General features: G+C 48.9%; 1 protein-coding gene across 9 annotated transcripts in view; it reads left to right on the top strand.

Moving 5' to 3' along the window:
* Positions 1-22,380, top strand: part of MEGF11 (multiple EGF like domains 11) — a 342,570-nt gene that overhangs the window by 253,811 nt on the left and 66,379 nt on the right. For all 9 annotated transcript variants that reach the window (XM_032864652.1, XM_032864653.1, XM_032864658.1 and 6 more), the window contains exons 6-8: positions 11,366-11,612; positions 12,895-13,015; positions 20,374-20,510. In XM_032864652.1, coding sequence (XP_032720543.1) covers positions 11,366-11,612; positions 12,895-13,015; positions 20,374-20,510 — 505 coding nt within the window. The remainder of the gene's footprint in view (positions 1-11,365; positions 11,613-12,894; positions 13,016-20,373; positions 20,511-22,380) is intronic.

The raw sequence follows: 22,380 nt of genomic DNA on the forward strand, positions 1-22,380 counted from the left end.
CAGATCAGAAGGAGCCAGACAGCCAGGAGCTGAGCCTCATTAAAAGCCTGTGGAGGAGGTGGATGGAGGGGAAGGTTTTAAGCAGAGCTGAGGGCACAGCTCTGGACCACCCTAGGATCCACTTGGGGACAGCAGCCAGCTTACCTCTCAACCCGGGCCTCTCTGACCCCATCACTGCAATGTAGGAGCCAAAAGTGCCAGGGTCACCGAGGTACATTTATCCTGAAGAGGGGTACAGCCTAGGACTGAGAGGCGGGACGGCACATGTGTTCTGTGGGCTCTGGAAGAGAAGGGACTGGTGGTGCTGGGAGCCTGTGGATTCCACACTAGCCTCTCTGCTCAGCATGGCCTAGAGACCTCACGTGGGCCCTGAGTCTCACCCTGTCCTGCCTCTTGCTTGTCAGTGACCTGGACAGCTCCTTGCCATCTCTGGGTCTCAAGATCCTCTTCTGTACAAGGAGAGCACAGGTGTCAATGAACCCCTGTGTTCCAGCTCTGCCGTGCATCATGCCTGATACTCTGCAGTTCAAGGCATTCGTGTTGAATGTCCCCATTCAAGAAACGGGCCAGAGATCTCTCTGGCTGTGAGGTCATGAGCTAGTCACCTAGCCACACCTAACCTTGCTTCCTCCCTCTGTAAAATGGGGGTAACTATAGCTACCCTGAGGAGTTGTGGCTCGAATTGAACAAATTAGCTACTACAAAGTACCCAATGCCTAGTTTTCTTTTTCATCACTCAGAATATCGTGGCATTCTATATCCAGAGCCATCCCTGCAAAGTTGATAAATTTGACTTTTATACCTTCCCACCTCCTCTCTCCAAAGCAGGCAGACAGACAGACAGACACACACACACACACACACACACACACTCCTAATCTGGCTCCCAGGTCTGCTAACTGGCAGTCAGATGTTAACAGATAACTGGGATATTGATGGCTCATATGACCTCATGTTGTAACTGACACACACACCCCTTACACAAACATGAGTGATGTGCATTTCACTAGGGCATCCCTGCCCACCCTGAGGAGTGGAGCCCTCATGGTGGAATGCTGGCAGACTCAGCAATATCTTGAAGTCAGGGCCCAGCACAGGCCTCCAGATGCGTCTTTCCACAGCGAGACACAGGGCCCTGATAGAACGGAGTTACTGCATCTCTCCACTCCCTCCTGATATTTTGATGGCTTGATGACATCTGGTTAAAGTGGACTTAGGTGCCTAGAACTGTGGTCGAGGCCATGGTGATGGAGATGAGGAAGGTGGAGAGCTAAAGGGGCCGCCTTTGTTTGCAGCTTTTTAACGTACCTGCTGGCTTCGTTCCCTCCTTCTGCCCTGCTACTCAAGGCCCTCCTGAGTCCCCAGGCCCCTGCCCTGACAGTGGGGCACCGTCCCCAATTGTAGCTGCCCGTGCACAGCTCGCCCAGCATCTGCTAGTCACTCCATGTTCCAATGGGTCCTTGTTTCCCATCTGCTTGTCTGTTTCTCCAACCAGCTGTGGGCTTCTCAGCATCTGGAACATAGTAGGCAATCAATAATTGTTTGACAAGGGATAAATGGACCCCAAAAGCTAACATGGTAAGATGCAAAGAGCCCTAGATCAACATGGCCAACTGGTTTCCAGTCTAGCTCTTCATGGTATTAGCTGTGTGGCCACAGGCAAGACACTCAGCCTCTCTGGCCCAGAGTTTTCTGACTTGTAAAATGTATTTAGAGATCACCTCTAAAGCCTAGCAGTAAGAAAGGCAGGCTCAGACTCAACTCTGCCTTTTGTCATCCGGGGTAATTTTGTCCCCAAGGGGACATTTGTCAAGATCTGGAGACATTTTTGGTTGCCACAGTTGTGGAGGAGGGTTTGCTGCTGGCATCCAAGGGGTGGGAGCCAGGGGTGCTGCTTAACATCCTGTCCAGGACAGCCCCCACAACAAAGAATTTTCTGGCTCGAAATAAGTGCCAAAATTGATAAGCCTCAGTTTAAGTTTAGTTATTTAAACTCTCTGAACCTCAGTTTTGTCAGTTGGAAAATGGGGTAATAATCCCACCTTACATGGTTTGCCTCAGATCTTTGGAACAAGGCAAGGGACGAATAGGTGGCACGGGGCCAGAAGAGGAACCAGTGTGAATAACCCAGGCGAGGATGCCCCTGACCAACGGGAGCATGCGGGGGAGCGGGGGGGGGGGGGGGCAGGGTTTTCCTGCGCATGCGTGGTTCTCCCTCCGCTCCCGCACCTTGGGAAACCAGCGGGAGCGTATGCTCAGCATCCCAGCATCCCAGGAAGCTACTGTGAGTCCCGCCTCTCTTCAGAGGCTTATGGGAGATATAGATAATGTGGTTAAATAACAGAGTAAGTAACAACTGTAATAAATAGATCACTAAGAGCTAATGATACATCATTATAATCCTGTGCTGTCAGCATCTTCTGGTTTAGGGACTGTGTCAGGAGATTTGGGTTTTAATCTATGGCACCTTGGTCTATTAATATTTAATTCCAACAGTCTTAAGTGGTGGAAAGATAGGGAGCTGAACAATGGCTCAGCTCAGAGGCTGGGTTATCCACCTTGAATTTTTCTTCTCTACCCAAGGACAAACACACCTCTCACCCCTGCCCCCTCTGCCTGCTTCTCAAGTGGGGACATTTAGCAACAGAGCATAGGATCACATATTATCAAGGTTGGAAAGGACCCCAGAACTTACCTACTGGTGTCTTAAATGAAAACACCACTGGCATTGGGGGGCATAGCTCTTCATGGTGCAGGACAGCCCCTGATCATTCTGGAGGACCTTATTCCTCCCTCCCCCCACTTCCAGATGCTCTTTTGGGGAGGGGGACCTACTCTAAGCAAAAACCACTGGTCCAGATCTGTTGTTTTACAGATGAGAAGACAGGCCCAGAGAGGGGAGGGGGCTGCCCCAGATGGCACAACGCTGGCTCTGACTTGGCCTCAATGCACCCACAGAATTGTGGCTCGGGCCTGAAAAGAGTGGCGGCGCTCAGCCTCTGAGAATTTGTCCATGCTTTTATTAGGGCAAGTCAGTTGACAAATGGCCTCCCTCACTGGGAAGTCACTTTATTTATCAGCTGGAATGGTTTCAGGCTACTGCGGCTCCATCTCTGCCTCTGTCCCCGCTGCTTTGTAAACTCAGGAGCAATTCCTTGATGTGTCAGCTCCCCCTCCATCTTCTTGGGTTGGGTGGGGGCATGGGGACCCCTCCTGGGAGGTGCTCTGACTCTTGCTGAAGGGGAGTGGGGAGGCCTTGGCCCAGGCTGTAGCACAGGCCAGGGCAGCTCAGGGCCAGTGGACCCCAGGTTCATTTCTGAATACTTGACCTTCACTTCAGTGGCCAATTCTCCTCCATGCTGAGTCTCCAGATTCCTTTCTGTGGAATGGAAAGAACCATGTACCTCTCCCATCCCACCTCAGGCCCAACATCAACCCCCTTCTCTGGGAGGACCAGTGAGAATGCAGGTCACCAGAAGGATGGTAATTTGATGGTAGTTCTTGCCAGCTGCACTTTTTAAAAGGACCTATGCTTGGGCCCCCTCCACCCTGGAATAATTAAATCAGAATGTCCAGGGGTGAAGGCCAGGCATGATTTCTTTTTTTTAAACCTCCCAGGGTGATGCTAATGTGCAGCCAGGCCAAGAACAACCGGCTGAGGAAGTGAGTCCTCAAAAGCAGCCGAGAGGGGACACCTGCGTGGCTCAGTGGGTTAAGCCTCTGCCTTCAGCTCAGGTCGTGATCTCGGGGTTCTGGGATGGAGCCCCGCATCGAGCTCTCTGCTCAGCGGGGAGCCTGCTTTCTCCTCTCTCTCTGCCTGCCTCTCTGCCTACTTGTGCTTTCTGTCTGTCAAATAAATAAATAAAATCTTTAAAAAAAAAAATTAAAAAAAAAAAAAGCAGCCGAGAGAAGGCTCTTTGGTTGTTGGAAAAGCGCTGGCCAGGCACCCTTGTGAGAGAGTTGATTATTCTTCCTGTGCCCAGCTCTGGGCCAGACGCTGGGGGAGACTGTGTGCCTGTGGGGGACAGGGCAGCTAGGAACAAGGGCATAGCCCAGCTCCCCCCGCTCTCCCCGCTGCAACCCACAGAATCTCTGAGACTAACGGAAGAGACTGGACACAAGGAACCTAAACCCGGCTTAGAGAGTGCTGATGACAGAAAGCATTGGTCAGCCAAGTTATTGCTCCTAACAGAGAGAGTCAGTGAAGGCATGAAAGCATCATTTCGCCTTTAATAAATGATCTTCAGGGACTCAAAAAGATATCGTACCCCATTGTTCATGACAGCATTATTCACAACAGCCAAAAAGCAGAAACAGCCCAAGCGTCCATCGACAGAGAAACGGATAAGGAAAATGAGGCATATTTAGATAATAAAATAATACCATTGAACTTTTAAAAAGAAGGAGCTTCTGACACAGGCTACAATACGGATGAACCTTGGAACATTATGCTACTTGAATTAAGCCACTCACAGAAGACTGATATATGGTTCTCCTTATATAAAATATCCAGACTAGGGGCACCTGAGTGGCTCAGTGGGTTAAGCCTCTGCCTTCGGCTCAGGTCATGATCTCGGTGTCCTGGGATCGAGTCCTACATCGGGCTCTCTGCTCAGCAGGGAGCCTGCTTCCCCCTCCCCCTCTGCCTGCCTCTCTGCCTTCTTGTGATCTCTCTCTTTCTGTCAAATAAGTAAATAAAATCTTTAAAAATATATATATATCCAGACTAGGTGGAGTCATAGAGACAGAAAGGAGATAGGGGGCTACCAGAGGCTGGAGGGAGGAAGGAACAGGGAGCTGTGACTAAATGGGTATAGTTTCTGTTTGGGGAGGAGGGGTTGGAAAAGTCTGAGAAATAGTGATGACAGTTGCATAACACCTTGAATGTAATTAATGCCACTGAACCATATGCTTAGAAATGATTAAAATGGCACAAGGTGTGTTATATATATTTTATACAAGAGAAAAAGTTCTAAATAAATCATCTTGAGAGAATAAAATTTGGAGAATGAGGGCCAGCCATGGAAAACCTGGGACCTATGACCACCATTCACACGTACACCAATCCTCGAATAAAAGTACGTGTGAAAAATGAGCCTCTGCTTTCTCATCTCTTTGTGAATTATCCAAGGTGGCTTTTGATGCCCAGGCTGGCTGCCAGTGTCCCACGTCCCCTCTTCCATCAACACCAGAAGGTACTCAGCAGGACAGCCGTGGTTAGGAGCACAAATCCCCAGTCATTCCCCAGCTGTGTGACTTTGGACAAGTGCATCACCTCTCTGGGCCTCTGTTTCGATCTACAAAATGGAGATCGTAATATCATGCCTTGCAAATGGGCTGTTGTAGGAATTAAATGAGCTGGGAACACATTAGCCCCAGATCCCAAAGTCTGGCATGGGGAAAGGGGTGAGTTGGCCAGCGTGGAGGAAGAGAGCAAGCCAGGCCACACACGGCTGCCCAAAGAAGATACATCGACTTGAAACATCAGCCAAAGCCAAAAATAATGAAAAAGAAACATCTATGACAGACAAAAAGTGGGTGAGGGGGTGACATTCCAAGGCCAGATTGGAAAGTTTGTGAGTATCTGCAAAAGAATGTGAAGTCCTGTTGTAATTTTAATGACCAGAGTTTTTATTCACCTTCACCAGGAAAGATAATTGACTCGCTGCAGCTCTGCCTCATTTCTCTGTCATTGCTGGGGAATGAGGTGTTTTTAAGTGGATTTTCTAGATAACTGAAGCTTATCCCTGTGAACCCTAACATTTCTTTTCATTTAATCACTCTGAGGGGAAATTTATATGGAACAGATTACACACTTCCCTGGTTCCTTAATCAGAATATTCTAAACTGAATGTAACCTTTTCCTGTCAACTTGGATTTGCGGGTCTATTTGCCCCTATATTAATGGCTCCGTTAATATAGCAAATGCTTTGCTTTTTTTAGTCCAGACATGTTTTCTGTTTGTTTCCATGGTTTCCAACTGTGACATGAAGCTCTTTCTGTTGTATTTTTAGGAGCTCCATAAAACCTACACACTAACACAGATTTACACACGTGTGTATACATGCACACTCACACTGGAAACCCAGACTGTCAGGCTTCGGGGAATTGTGTTTTTCTGTGCTTCTCTGGCGCCCGGAAATGTCCTTATTGCTGCATTTCACTGCGTGTCACATACGCCGCTCCAGCGTCTTGCTCCCACTCGACCGTAGCTTCCAAGAGGGCAGGTCACTTTCTGGCTCTAGTTGGTATTTGGCCAAAGTGTGTTGAACAGACAAGTAGAAGAACGAAAGCCCCCGAGCGTTAGTGCATCAGTTAGTGTACGTGGATGGCTTTGAGTGCCTCCTTGGATGACCTTTAGGTACCTCAGACTCAGTGACCACAATTCACATCATTCTCTTCCCCCAATGTCCTGGCTCTTCCCCTTGTGTTTCCCAGAAAGAGTTAGGGTCAGTGGCACCGATATCCACCCAGCAGCCCAAACCTAAGCTGGGCTGACATCCTTCCTTCCTCCTCTTCCTTCCCCCAGGACCCCGTCGGTCACCAAGCCCTTGCTGCTTATACCTCATAAATACAGCTGGAACCTGTCCCCTTCCCTCCATCCCCAGTGCTACTCCCTTAGTCAAGGTGAAGACCACCACCAGCTCTTTGCTACTACACCAGCGGATCCCCCTGACCCCACTGTCGCGCCATCTGTCCTGCTCACAGGTCTATTCTCATCCACCCTATCTTTCTACGGCCACGCCTAATCCTGTCGGCCCCTGCTGGGAGCACATCTAGAGCTTCCCCGCTGCAGGAAGTCAGCATCCCTGGACACAGCTCACAAAGCCCTGGGACCTTGGACCCTGCCCAGGAAGCTGCGCCACCTACACCTTGCTCTCCCTTCAAGTCCCGCCTATGCCTTGCTCTCCCTTCGAGACACACAGACCTTTTTAAATTTTCTCCCATGTCTTGCTTTTCCCCAGCTCCAGGCTTTTACACATCAGTTCCTTTGCTTAGGAATATATAGAGAGAGACTGATCATTTGCCATGTTCACCCCTCCTTCCGGTCTCTTCTTTAAGGACTTGTTCTCTAACCCCCCAGTCTGGACTCCAACCCACTCATGGCCTTCTGTATTGTCTGGAACAACCCCTCCCATGGCACGTCTGCGGTGAATCTTCAGTGCTGCCTTAGCATCTCCATCCCCATGAGACTCTGCACCCTACAGTCTGGGGGTGTGGCTATGCCACAGAGAATGGAGGTCACCTCCGATAAGCAATGTATAGCCCTCAGATGCACCAAGGACAAATTGGCTTTGGACTCTAACAGTTAGTTTCCTTCAGAGTCAAGGTCTGAGGGCAGTAACTACGGCCCTAACAATGAAGGGAATCCCTGTTCTGGATCCTGGGGTTGTCCCCAGAGATGAAGAGAGAGGAAGTGGCTCACTTACCTGGCGTCTGCACACTCGCGCTTTGCAGCTGTCCCCCTCTGCCCAAGGGCACCTCAGAGTTTCTGTCCTCAGAATCGTCATTCAGAAAGTGTCCCATTTACCGGCAATGGAGATGGCGGAGCCAGACCTGAGCCCGCCCTTGACTCTCACCTTGGACCCTCACTTAACCTCTCAGACCCTTTATTTCCCCATCTGTAAAATGGAGAGTAATAAAACCTGACTTAGAGGGTTTTAATGTCACAAGTGAGCATTTAAAATGTGGTTGTCATTATCATTACAATGGAGTCACATCATCTATACATTAAATTTATGGGAATTCAACTATGTGTGCTTGGCAACAAAAAGAGATAGAGAAATGGTATAGTAGGCAATTCGGCTAGTCTTTCCACTTGCCAGTATATGTCCCAGAGAGTGGGTGAGGTGGGGGATGCCGGCTGCTGGGTACACCATCTCTCTCAGTCCCGTGAACCTCTTCCAGCATGGGTGGAGGTTGTAACTATAACTGGGTTTGATTTTTTTTAATTGAGATATAATCGATGTATTAGTTTCAGGTGTATAACATATTGATTCCACGTTTGTATATATTGTAAAATGATCACCAGAAATCTAGTTAACATCTGTCACCATACGTAGTTATACATTTTTTTCTTGTGATGAGAAACTTTACGATCTCCTCTTAGCAACTTTCATGTATTATTAATTATACAGCATTATTAACTAGAGTCTGGATGCTACACATTGCATCTCCATGGCTTATTGATTTTATCACTAGAACTTTGTACCTTCTGACCACCCTCACCCATTTCGCCCACTTCCTACACCCCACCTCTGTTAACCACCAGTCTGTTCTGTGCATCCACAAGTCTGGTTCTTGTCTGTTTCTTTGTTTTTTAGATTTCACATAAATGAGTCATCTGGTGTTTGTCTTTCTCCATCTGACTCATTTCACTTAGTGTAACGCTCTCAAGGTCCATCCATGTTGTCACAAATGACAGGATTTCCTTCTTTGGTGGCTGAATAACATTCCATTGTGTGTATGTATGTGTGTATATATGTATATGTATGTATACACACACACACACACACAGAGTTGTTTATAACAACTGAGACATGGAAGCAAACTAAGTGTCCATTGATGGATGAATGGATAAAGAAGATGTGGTTTTATATATGTATGTATGTATGTATACATATATACATGTCTTGGCTATTGTAAATAATGCTGCAGTGAACATGGAGGTGCAGATATCTTTCGAATTAGTGTTTTCATTTCTTTTGGTTAAATACCCAGAGGTGGAATTACTAGATCATATGATAGTTCTATTTTTAATTTTTTTGAGGAGCCTCCATACTGTTTTCTATAGTGACCGTATTAATTTACATTCCCACCGACAGTGAATGAGCATTCCCTTCCCTCCACATCTTTGCCAACACTTGTCATTTCTTGTCTTTTAGTACTAGGCATTCTGACAGATGTGAGGGGAAATCTCATTGTGGGTTTGATTTGCATTTCCCTGATGATTAGTGATGTTGAGCACCCTTTCATGTACTTTTTGGCCATCCGTATGTTCTTTGTAAAAATGTCTGTTCAGACCCTCTGCCCATTTTTTAATTAGATTGCTTGGTTGTTTGCTACTGAGTTGTTTGAGTTCTTTATACATTTTGAATATTAACCCCTTATCAGTTACATGATTTACAAATGTTTTCTCCCATTCAGTAGGCTGCCTCTTCATTTTGTTGACAGTTTCCTTTGCTATGCAGAAGCTTTCTAGCTTGATGTAGTCCCACTTACTTATTTTTGCTTTTGCTGCCTTTGCTTTTAGTGTCGAATCCAGAAAATCATCACAAGACCTATGTCAGGAGCTTACCACCTATGTTCTCTTCTAGGAGTTTTATGGTTTTGGGTCTTACACTTTGGTCTTAACTCCATTTTGAGTTAATGTTTGTGTATGATATAAGATAATGGTCACGTTTCATTCTTTTGTGGGTGGCTATCCAGTTTTCCTGACACCAATTATGGAAGAGACTGTCCTTTCCCCACTGTATATTTTGGCTCTTTTCTCATAAATTAATTGACCATGTATGCAGGGGTTTATTTCAGCGCTCTCTGTTCTGTCCTGTTGTTCCATGTGTCTGTTTACTGCTAATACCATATTGTTTTGATTACTATAGCTTTGTAATACAGTTTGAAATCAGGAAGCCTGATACCTCCATCTTCTTTCTTATGTCTCAAGATTGCTTTTGGCTACAGGAGTTGATTTTGCCTTACTCAGTGTAGTACCAGGTAGAAAATGCAGGGTGAGATTTCATCTGGTAGCTCAGTTTGTGTATGTGGATATTTAGGGCACAGATGAAGAAGGAATAAAGCAAGATAGGGTAATTGGGATTTGGGCCCAGGCAGGTTCCATCTACTAAAGGATGATAGTTAGGCTCCATGATATTGACTACTTGACCTTTATCAGTGAGTGGCAGGTACATGCAGGGGAGTTTGTGGGTTTATGGAGTGATTCTTCCATCAATGCCTTAGTCCACAAAGATCCCATGTACTCACTGGCCTCACTAGAACCTTATGCTCTTGTACCTGCCCAACCCTCGAGTGCCCCTGTCTCTTTGTTCATACTGAGCCTGCCCACTGACGCCTTCTCCAATCCCACTCACCTGCCTCCTTCCTCTCTGGGTGTCTAAACCCTAAAATCACTGGAGCACAAAGGTCAACAGCTCCTCTCCTCATCTTCAGGTGGTAAGATGTCTAGCCATTCCAGTTTGCCCAAGGCTGAGGGATTTCCCAGAATGTGGGATTTTAGTGCTCAAACCGGGACAGTTGGTCACTCTGATAGGCAGAAAGTGAGGTCTCTTCAGGAAGTCTTGCCTGGTTTCCTTAGCTGGGAGCAATCTTTCCACTGAACTTCTCCTAGAACATTATTTGTGTATGTCTGTGTCCATGCTTGAACTCCACATCCACCATACTCCAGGACTCAAGTGGCTGAGGCTGTGGTTTGAGGATGTCTTGTCATCGTGTGTCCTGTCTGCTCCAGATGAGGGCCAGAGTGGGAGGTGGGTGTGGGAGGTAGGTGACCTACCTGGGACTCTGCCACTGAGGCCCTTTTCACAGCCGTGGAAATTTCTGCAAAGCTGGTTCAGATAGTGCTCTCTGAAACATTTAATTACATATAAAGATCTTGAAGGCTCTCGGTCCCTTCCCAGGGAAACATTACTTCTTCCTGCTACTTCTGAAGTTGGCTACTTGGAAAGTAAAGAAATTGAACTGAAGATGAAGCAACCTGGAGAAGGGTGGGGAGGCATTACTGAAAGGGAGAAGCAGCAGAGAGAGATGGGAAGGGTGACAGGGAGACAGAGCCAGCCAGGGGAGGTGCAGGGATGTAGAAGACAGGTTCACCGAGACTGAAGGGCAGGAGGTGAGAAAAGTAATGAGTTTCAGGAAGAGAGGGAAAGAGGTGGGAAAGAGAGAGAGAGATGGGAGCTAGGCTGTGTTGGGGAGTCACCAAGAAGTTGGAGGGTTGGTGGTAGTGAGTGAGGTCACAGAAAAGAGGGCTGGCAAACTAGGAGAGAAACAGCTTGGCTGAGAGAAAGAGCTAACCAAGGAGAATATAGCAAAGCCGAGGGACGTAAACAGTTTATGGTTCCAGAATTTCACAGGGGAGGGGCTTCAGGGAAGCACTGATTGGAAGGAGATGGCTCTGACCGGAAGGGGATGGCTCTGACCAGGAGATGCCTTGAAGAACAGAGTCACTCAGCAAAGAGCCGGTGGAGGTTATGAGGCGCCAAAGCTTCTACCCAAAAGGCCCTTGCTGCCTCCTCCCCAGGGGAGAGCAGTGCAGAGTTAGGAAGGTCATTGGCGGCATCGGTGCTGGCCCCCATCCCAAGGAGAGTCCCTCAGGGATCTCCCTCAGCCCTGACCGACTCCTCTCTTGCAGGCTGTGACAGCGACCACTGGGGTCCCCACTGCAGCAACCGGTGCCAGTGCCAGAATGGAGCCCTGTGCAACCCCATCACAGGCGCCTGCGTGTGTGCCGCCGGCTTCCGCGGCTGGCGCTGCGAGGAGCTCTGTGCACCCGGCACCCACGGCAAGGGCTGCCAGCTGCCGTGCCAGTGCCGCCATGGAGCCAGCTGTGACCCCCGCACTGGCCAGTGCCTCTGTGCACCGGGCTACACTGGAGTCTAGTGAGTACTGCCTGCAGGGCCTGTGGGTGGGGTGGGGTGGGATGGGGTGGGGTGAGGTGAATCCCCGCTGCCCCACAGCTGTGCAGTCTGCCACTGGCACCTGACTGTGGGCAGATGGTCCCAAGAGAAGAAAGGTCAAGGCAGTCCTGGCTGTCAGATCCCCTGTGCTGTGACTCCCAAGTCCTACAGAGTTTAAATGCCCAGGTGTCTCCCATGCAGGTCTCCGCTCCCTCCCACCCAGGCCCCAGGGTGACTGGTATAAGCTGAGATGAAGCATGGCCAGTTCATTAAACTCCTACCCCATCCTGTGGGTAGTTGGGGGTGGGCCAGACCTTAGCTTGCCGTTCTCTGATTATAGCCCAAGTGCCACCACTCACTGGGGTCTTGACCCTTCAAGGCCATTTAAGAAAAAAAGGTGGATGAGGGCCCTGGGCAGGTGTCATGCATAGATTCAGGGAATTTACTGTGTCTGTTGCTCTCCCCAGCCTTCTCCCCTCGGACCTCAACAGCCCCTCACACCAGTTTTCTGAGACTCTACTGACAGGGGACCACCAAGACTGCTTAATTGAGACCCCCTCAGAAGCGAGATTGAAGTTCTCCTCCCTACCTGGTCGAAGGCTCAGTGGCCTCCCAATGGCCCTAGATCCTTAGAGAGCACCCAAGGACACTGGACAGGGACACATCTTTGACCAAGGATGTTTCCTGCCCCAGTGTGTGGGCGGCTCCAGGGCCATTGCTCTAAGGCCTAAGTCCAAGATCCTAGGCAAATCCTCCCTCATACCTCAGCAGTGCACATGAGCCTGTTACAATAGCTGAGAACCTTCCAGAACCTGGAAGTGGGGCAGGCCCCAGATACTCCTCTCCCTGAATCTTTAAAAATCTAGATGGATTCTTAAAAGCTGTATGGACAACCACTTCTCAGTGCCTTTACTCATGCTGTTCCTTCTGCCTGGCATGCCCTTCCTTCCCATCTCCCAGTGAAACTAACTTCACCCTCAGGACCCACATGAAATAACTTCCTCTTTGGAAGCATTCCTCCCCAGAAGAACACTCTTCTTTACACTATAGCATGTAAGTCATCTCACAGGTACTGGCCAGAGCACATAACATTCCATTTCGTTATACCTGAGCCCTGTTGCCCCCTTCTGGCGGGAAGCAGGACTGCATTTCAGCTCACCATGGCCCAGTTCACACTGTGAACTCACTAATTCCAAGAGACCCCTGGGACCCTGCCATCTGACCGAATGCTGCTGTGTCTAACACCTTTGCTTCCCCCATGCAGCTGTGAGGAGCGGTGCCCACCTGGGAGCCATGGGGCTCACTGTGAGCTGCGCTGCCCCTGCCAGAATGGGGGCACCTGCCATCACATCACGGGAGAGTGTGCCTGCCCCCCAGGCTGGACGGTAGGTGGGCCCACAGGACCTGGGTGGGACCCTGGAGGAGGGGTGAGCATCCCTCACTCACACACGTTGGGGAACTAAATACCTCTCCCACCCAGACAACCCTCCCTCCTGTCTGTGGTCATGGGCATCACTGGACACTGCCAGTGGACACAACTTTGAATCACATCTGCATCAAAGGGCTGTGTGAACTGCCGGCAAGTTACTTAACCTCTCTGAGCCTGTGGTCCCTCGTGCTTAGAGGACTTGAAATCTAGATTAACTCTATCTTTGGGCATAGGTACTCACCCGAGCTGCCAGATGGGCTCTGGGCCAGATGTGGCAGCAAGGTGTGGTGTAAAGGGCAGGGGAGCAGGTGGGAGGAGGAAGGAAGATGGCAGAGTATGGCTCGATCCCCCGGGGTTCTAGAACTTCATATTTCAGGCCTCTACGCCCTGTTCTCTCTGTCTCTACGCCCTGTTACTCTGGTCTCTGCTTCCCATCTGTAAGCAGAACTGATAAAACAAGAATCCAACCCTCCCCTTCCTAGCTACCATGCTTGGCCAAAGGCCCACATGAGGCTGTGCATGTCCAAAGCGCCTTGCAAACTCTGACGTGCTTATAACTGCTGTGTTATGTCCCTGGATCCCACAGGCAATGCACAAGCGTCCTTTTTAGCCAGCACGCTTCCCTCCCTCACCAAAGACCCAAGCTTCTCAGAAGCAGCGAGTCACTAGGGCTGACTTTCCCAGGCTGTGTCCCTGCTTCTGATTCTCCAGTGACACCCCCTGTTTCACAGGAAGCTGGGTGCCCCAGCTGGCTGCCTCCCTTGGGGTCCGAGACTTTGCAAAGCTAGAGAGGGTTGCTGAGCAGGAACAGGACATTTTGGGGGGCTGTGAAGGCAGAGGTCACGGGGAGCAGGCGGGGGTGGTGCCTGCGGGGCCCATTGAGGCACAGATTTGCCAGGATTTTCTAGAGCAGGAAAGGACTGGGGGGTGATTCAGTCTAGCAGTGTCCAAACCTGGCTGCACACAGAGTTTCTGGGGCCGGAGGCCTTAAGAACAGATTCCCAGGCCCCACCAGGGACCTTCTGGGGCCTGGATCTCTATCTCTAATAAGCTCCCTAGATGATTCTGAGGCAGCCAACCCTGTCTGCTGGTCTGTGTTCGGAAATAATTGATCGGGACTGTAGGATTTCCTTCTGCGTTTCACAGAACCTTGGGATTTCTTGGGGGTGAGGATCCTGATAATTAGGGCTCTCGGTCCTACGCACCCTCTCTTCTCCATTTAAATCTACTTTCTATATTGGGGTACTAGGTAAGATTTCACATAAAAATGGGGTCTCCCAGCTTTTAGAGTTTAAATACCACTGGTTCATCAATACATTCCTTTCTCAGATGAGGAAGCTAAGGCCCAGAGAGGCTGAGTAACCTATCCAAGGCCACACTGTTGGTTAGGAGGAACTTAGGCTAGGATCTAGGTGTTCCAACTCTGGACTCCTGAACCTCAGCCCTTTGTGTCTGAGGACAAAAGGGTTTCTGCTGCCTTTCCCACACCTGCCCATTTCTTCCACCCTGAACCACTCTCTGGAAAGACCCTCTTTTATCTCCAGCCAGCTTCCAGAATTCCATCACCCATGGCTTGGGTCCTTGGAGGCCTAGCAGCAGGCAGTGAGGCTGGCTCTGGGTGAGGTAGGGGGAGAATGGGAGAATGGGACACAGAGCCTGCCCAGACCTGCCTGTACCTGTACCTGTAAAGATCTCTCTGGAGAGACTGATGGACGCCAGCAGTCAAAGAAGAGGAAGGGAGGAGGCCAACACATGGAGGAATTTTTTTTCTCCCCAACACAGTGAAAGGTTTGTTCTTCCCAATGACAAGAAGCTCTGTCAATAGAAGCCTTCAGATTTGGGGACTTTATGTTTTTAATTTTATTGTAGACAATTGCATTTCTATTTTTGACACACCATTTAACTTGCAGATTTGTATGAATTATTAATACCCCTCGGGCATGCGGAGTCATGGTGAAATGAAGCTGCGGCTCAGCCCTGAGGCCCCTCTCAGGGCGGGCTGGGACCCAGAAGAGGGTGCTGGGCAGAAGGCTTCTGCCTTGATTATCCCCCAAGACCTTACTTTCTTTCTGGGCCCAGGCGGCTTCAGCCACACTCAGAGATCTAAAAAACACAATTGCTGACTCGCACAGTGCGGCTCCCTAAAGGACTGAGGCCTGGTGCAGAGCTAGAGAAGAGCCTCCAGGATCTCTGGGCCTCTGGGCCCCTCCTCAGAGATTCCCGGCCACCAGGCTCTACGTGGGCCTGTAGGACACTCCACTTGCCTAGCTGTCATTAGCTCGTTCCAGCAGGGGCCTTGGCAAAGAGCCTGGGAAATTACTCTTTTTCTTTCACCAGAGAAGAGAAAGCAGGTGTGAGTAGTTGGATGAGAGTGGGGACTGCAGACAGAAGGGGAGGTAGAGGATGTGATCAGCCCCCGTTAGGAGTCCCCAGTCTGATGTTGGAGGCTGGATATAGTGTGTGTCTGTGAGTGTGTACACAGACACATACACACACACACACACACACACACACACACACACACACACCTACCTCTGACAGGCCTGAGGAGAGATGGGGCTGAGTTGCTGGGAACTAGGACCAGGTATCCCAGAGGACCAGAGATTGGCCTTTGGAGCTGAGGCTGCAAAATTAGATGATCAAGTTTGGGAAGGACGATTCGTAGAGATCCACGCCCTGGACCTCAGCACCCATACCAGCCACTGATCACTGACCACTGAGAGCATCCATGCTACCTGGGACGGTGGTCATAAGAAATACCTTCAGGTGGCTGGAGAGGCTGAGTGGTGCCTCCTCTGGGAGAATCAGAGTGACCTGCCTGAGTCCTTTTATATTTATACTCCATTTAGCCACGGTCCTCTGAAAGAGTGGTTGGTTTCCAGATTTTGACAAGCCATTTGGTCTAACCAGTTCTCAGAGGGGAGGGACTGTTGCTTCCCCTCATCTCCAACCTTCTGGAAGCCATACCACCCAAGATCCTGCTACAGTTGGAGATGTGCACTCCAGTCAAGCACAGGGCAGTGTGTTAGTATGCTGGGTCTATTGTAACAAAGTAGCAGAGGCTGGGGGGCTGTATTTTCTCACAGTTCTTGAAGCTAGAATTCCGAGATCAAGGTGTTAGTGGGGTTGGGTCCTTCTGAGGCCTCCCCCCTTAGCTTGCAGTTGGCTGCCTTTTCCCTGTGTCTTCGCATGGTCTTCCCTCTGTGCATGTCTGTGTCCTAATCTCCTCTTCTTATAAGGATACCCACCAGATTAGGGCCAACCTTAATGGCCTCATTTTAACTTTCTTATCTTTATAAAGGCCCTGTTTCCAAATACAGTCACATTCTGAGCTACCAGGAATTAAGATGATGTGAATTTGGGGAGACACAATTCAGCTCAAAACAGCAGAAAGGAAGCTACAGCCTTCTAAGCAGACACTTCGCCGCCTGCTTTCTCTCCCACCCATCCCCCAAAGCCTGTTCTTCCAGCCAGCAACATTACCAGTTAAGGTTCTCCCACTCCTCTGAGGCTCTGCTGGTCCTGGGCCCCTACTACGTGCAACCCCAGCTGTCCACTTGGGTGGAATTAACATTAATTAAGGAGCTGCTCTTTAGGACACTGTACTAGGGTCCTTCGCCTCTCCAACCTCACTTAACCTCCACAGCCACCTTGGAGACTGGGAGTTATGACTCCCATTTTAGAGGTGAGGAAACTAAGGCTCAGGACAGTCACGGGGCTCATCCTAGATCAGCCATCTGGGAGGAGGCAGAGCTGGGACTTGCATCCAAGGGCTGCCTCTGAGTCCAGTGTTCACTCAGCCACACCAGGCAGCGGGCCTTCCAAGGTATTGAATTCCTTCAGGCTCCAGGAGCTCCAGCCCGAGGAGGAGTCCAGGGATTCAGGCTTGGTTCAGAGAACCTGGCTGCCTGAAGTTGGGGAATAGGGAGCAGGGGCTTAAGGAGGTACTTGCCCACCTGTCTGAAAAGTCCCCAGGATTACTTGATTTCCTCAGGAAATGTTGGAAGGAAGTATTCTGTGCACCAGACTTCCCTGCTGGCCTCCTCAGATGGCCCTAGTCATGTCTCAGAAGCTTGTGGGGTATGCTGAGAAGGCAGGCCCCTGTGGGGAGCGCCTACCACCTCCAGGAGGAAGAGACCCCCTTCCTCTGTGACTTTTCCTTGTCCCTCTCCTCACATACACACTCATCTTGCTGCCCCTGGCTGCTGCCTCTGCCCCTTCAATCCCCCCTTTCCCCGCCCCACCTCTGCCCCATCACCTTCTCACATGTGGGGAAGAGAAATCTGAGCTAAAAGGCCTCTCACTTAATTCATGACAGTAAACTGGATGATATTGAAAAATGACTCGGGTCTGGCAGCATTTTCCTAAGCAAACTAGCTTCCTCTGTGTTGGTAATTATTGGTGCTTAATAACTGTGTGTTGAACTAATTGATTAATGAATTGCGGGAGATGCCTTGGTCCTCATAAGAGAAATGATTCTCTCTGGTGTGGAAGAGGCTGGAAGGGCAGTCAGTTCCAGTTTCTGTTTAATAAAGACCTAAGATTTGTGACATAATGTTTAAAGTTATCTAATCCTACAAGGCTACTACTGGAGGGAGGGGAAGATAGTCCTCTGACTCTCTCACAAGTCCCACTCCAGAAAGGCAGGTGCATTCACATCTTGTAAGTGTTCCTTCTGGCATTTCCATCCATGGTTGTGCATCACATACTTCCCTGCCATTTCCTGACTTTTCCATTGTAGACATTTGTTGACTCTGTTGACTTCCTACCATAGAATAAGATTCGGATCTGATATAGACAAGTGCAACCCTTCCCGTATCCTCTCAAGTGGGACTTTCTTACAATTTTTGGTTGAATCATTTTGATGACATTAATGACTTCATCATGTCATGACATAATGAATTCAAAATCAGTATTTCTGTTGATGTGCCCACTATGTGTCATCACTAATTTATCCCTGAAACTCTCTGGCAGAACTTGAAAAGACCTCTCGATAAGGTCAGACACATCAGATATCTCTCAATTTGGTTTTTGTTTCTGTTTTTTACTTTGAGGCCACACTCCCACATGGAAGCTTTGTGTGTTTCAGTTCCTGCTTCCTGGTGTCATTTTGGACTTCCTTTTACTGCCACCCTGTAATTCCTTTTACCTCTCTCTCCTGTTGGTGTCCCCATTTTGTTCTTTTTCTTGGGTAATTCTTTTTGATGAAAAAAAAAAAAATCCTCCAGTAGCTTCCTGAGAAAGTTCATGAAAAGTTAATTTTTTGAGGCTGTTTGAATCTGAAAATGCCCTTATTGAATCCCCACTTAAGTGTTAGTTTAGCTGGGTATAGAATTCTAGGTTGCAAACTGTTTTCCTCTGAAGTTCTAAGGCATTGCTCCATTATCTTCTAGTTAAGAAGCCCAGTACCTTCTGGTTCCTGTTCTTTTGTATGTGACTTTCTGAAAGATTTGAGGAGAATTTATCCATAGAAGTATAAAGATTTATAGTGATAAACCTTAATATGGGTCTTTTTCACTTTTCATGCTAGATACACAATTGGCCTTTTCAATTCAGAGATCAGTGCTTTCCGTCCTTCGATTCTGGGAAAAAATTTCTTGTATTTCCCATTTAATTTAGGCACCTCCGTTTTCTCTGTTCTGCTGTCTAGAACCCCCTGTTAATCAGATATCATACCTCCTAGATGGAGCCTCTAATTGTATTTTGTGTACAGTTTCCTTCCTTGATGCTTCCCCCTTCCCCTTCTTTCTTGTTCTTCTTTGTGGGAGATTTCTTCATCTTCCAGCTCTTCTATTACAAATTTTAAAATTTCTGCCATCTTATTTTTAGATTTCAAAAACTCTTGATTTTATGGCACTCTACTCTTCCATAGATAAAATAATTTCATATAACTATGTACAGATACTCATTTTAATTATAACAGAAGTTCATAAGTCTCTTTTTAAAAGTTTTCTTTGCTCCCCACATAGTTCCCATTTCCTCTGTGTTCCAGTTGGGTACTGGTCTGCTTAGGTCTGCCTCTCATGTTAGAGCCTTATTTGAAATAGCTGGTGATCCTTCACCAGCTGTTCCTGTGTTATAGTGAGCCTCAGAAAAGCTGGTTGGAAGCCTGGGGGATAGAGGGAGTTGCCAGGCTTATTGACTGATGTAATCCTTAAATATCAGCATCTGTAGGTCTTTCCTTTTGAGTTTATTGGTGCCCCAGAAAAGAATCCTCCAGAACCCTGCCAGTGGGAAATAGTCTGGTAATGAGCAGTCTCATTGCTGAGCAATCAGAGGTGCACAGGATCCCCATTTCTCCTGGTGCCCCTTCAAGCCATGCTTGGCATCCCTATGTCCAAGCCTACATGAGTCATCCTCTTCAAAAGTCAACTGCCAGGCTTCTGCCAGACTGGGCAAGTCACCTGGCTCTTTGAAGCAGGGGCAGAGATCTGGGGTCTTCTTCTCTCTTTTATACACTTAATTTATTTTTTTTTTAGATTTTATTTATTTATTTGACAGATAGAGATCACAAGTAGGCAGAGAGGCAGGTGGGGTAGGTGGGGGGAAGCAGGCTCCCTGCTGAGCAGACAGCCCGATGTGGGGCTTGATCCTAGGACCCTGGGATCATGACCCAAGCCAAAGGCAGAGGCTTTAACCCACTGAGCCACCCAGGCGCCCTTCTTTTATATACTTTCAAACAGCCCTTGTGTTTCAGCATACCTGCCCTCTGACCCTCAGAGGTTCCTGGTGTCTCTGATTCCTGAGCTTTTCTGAGGTTACCATCTTCCGGCATGTGATGTCTCGTGTCCGGCGTGACCTCTGCTCCCGTTTCTTTTGTCCTTGTAGGCTCACACCTTTCCCCCCTTTGCTCTTGTGATAGCAGCGTTTGGGAAAGGAGTGGAAATAAAGTGTGTGTTTCCAGACCACCGTGTTTAGTCAGAGTCTCTTTGTTTTTCCGCAGCACTTTGTGGTAGGCCAGTGTGAGAGCGCTTGCTGCGTTGGCTTTAGTTATCTGCTTTTCTTGCCCCTCTCCCCGGTACTGGGAGGTCACAAATCAAGTCTACCTCATATTTTTGTATCCCTAATGTCTACTAAAGTGCCAGGTATATAGGAGGCACTTAATCAGTGTATGCTGCGTAATTGGAGGAGCTGATTGGCCTCAGTCTCCGTTTCTCTCAAATGGGGCTTTGGAGCCACAGTATCCAGCTTCTTACGCTTCTTTGACTGGGGAGAAAGTCCCCCTGAGGAAATGGGATGGTCCCTGGGGCTCTAACCACTGTGCCGCTTCTCGGAGAGAGTGGCATCATATGTGTCTTCCCTCCTCTGTTTTAGGGAGCAGTGTGTGCCCAGCCCTGCCCGCCGGGGACGTTCGGCCAGAACTGCAGCCAGGACTGTCCTTGCCACCACGGAGGGCAGTGCGATCACGTGACTGGCCAGTGCCACTGTACAGCTGGCTACATGGGGGACAGGTAAGAGAAGTGTCAGCTAGCGTCCTTTCTGAGCATGTTGCTCATTTTCCCAGTGGCCTTGCAGGGATGGACTGAGGTTTACCAGCCCGCAGCATGCCTCTGTGAGCTTTGCTGCTTTCTCAGAAAGCATTCCGAGTCATTCTGCCGGGAAGATTCATCCCTCATCCTTCCTGGCTCTTGGTCTGCTACACCCTGACCCCTGTGCCCAGTGACCCAAGTGGTATGCTTGCACAAGACTCACCAGGAGAGGGAGGTGAGCACCTATCACTCACTCTGCTTTCTGCCTTACTGGAGGGAGGCAACGGCACCAACAGTCCAAAGAAGCTGGGAATGCACATGTGTGGAATCACACATTTTGCAAAATTTCTTCTAGAACTAAATTTTGATTCCTAAGGTGGGTTGTACCAAAAGAATCCTGGTCTCTGTTTGCATCATCTGAGGGCTAGTGGCCTGATAGCTGAACAGAGGCTCCAGTGTTGTGGGATCAAATCAGCCTTGCAGACTGGATAGCCCACAAAACACAGAACTGCGGAATTCCCGCGCACATTCGCTGTGGCAGGGAGAGGGAAGCCACAATGGTAGGGTGGGTGCTGTGGAAGACAGAGAAGCAACAGCGAGCGTGCTGAATGGTGAGTGAATTCAGAGCTGGAAGAGGGCATCTGCCTCAGACAGGACCGGGCCAAGCCTCAACTACATGCGTCTTTTCTAGAAGAGCAAGGAGCAGTGGGGGCAAGGCTCTCACAACCCCTTCTCTGTTTCTGTGAGATCCATGTTGCATCTCTGGCCCTGGAGTTTTTTTTTTTTTATTCTGCCCAAAGTGAGGCAAGAGGAATATTTTTTTTTGCCATCCTCCTGCTTTCCCTGCCCAGATAACATCAGCAAGGAGGGATCGAGGCTGAGTCAACTTATTGATCCTTCTGGCTGTGACAATGTAACCAGGCTCCTCCAAACTGTCACTGGAGTCAGCCCCAAATCCCCGGTCATGTCCAGAAAAGCAGTTTTCCATTTTTTTGCCTTAGGTCTGTTTACCTCTAGCCTGAAGTCTTTCGAGCCAGATCTGATCTCTCTGTGAGCTAGTGTTCATCTCCATGAGCTTCCCAGCTTTAGAACATGGGGCATGGCATCCAGAGATCCTCTCTGACTTCTGTCAGAGAGGGTCCTCTGGGGGAAGTGGCTAGGAGAGGAGACTGAAGCACTGAGTTCACCTTCTCATCCTCACCCGCACCCCAGTAAGGAAGTGCACTGGTAGGGTCAGGAGCCAGAAGACCCTACAACCAGAACAGGGCCGTTTGTTTCAGTCCACTTGCTCATGAGAGGTAATCCAGCCCACTTGTTGCTAGAGACAAGCGGGTCTGGACATCCGGTTGGCTGAACCCAGCACCCATAGACCCTATATCATTGGCTTTCTTGGTGTTCGCTGCTAAGAGGTAACCAACAGAAAAGTAATCCGAATCCCTCTTCTTGTTGGGGCTGGCCCGTGATCCTGGGGCAGAGAGAAATCCCAAACGCTTGGGGCCCTGCGAGCAAACTTCACTCATCAGCTGTAGAGTTCAGGGGGAGAGCCAGGTAGCATGTGGGTTTCCCACCTCAACAGGCCGCCTAGTGTTTAATATTTTATAAAATTGCCTCCATTAATTTTGTAGGTGACAGCTGCATTAACCCTCCCCAAATCATTGAAAGCATATTAAAGTTGAGTGGGTGTAATAATGCGGGCCTCCCTGGATAGGCAGAATCCAGTGCAAATTAAACATGAAACGTAACGAGGGCTTTGCAGCTCATTTTGTAATTTAATTGAGCAATGGATCTGGTTGTTAATGGCACTATCAGACACGTTAGATTGATACGTTGCAAAGGAAGGATGTTTAAGTAG

The sequence above is a fragment of the Lontra canadensis genome, unplaced genomic scaffold (genome assembly GCF_010015895.1).
Source record: "Lontra canadensis isolate GAN:19392208 unplaced genomic scaffold, GSC_riverotter_1.0 scaffold28, whole genome shotgun sequence".
Lineage (NCBI taxonomy): Eukaryota > Metazoa > Chordata > Mammalia > Carnivora > Mustelidae > Lontra > Lontra canadensis.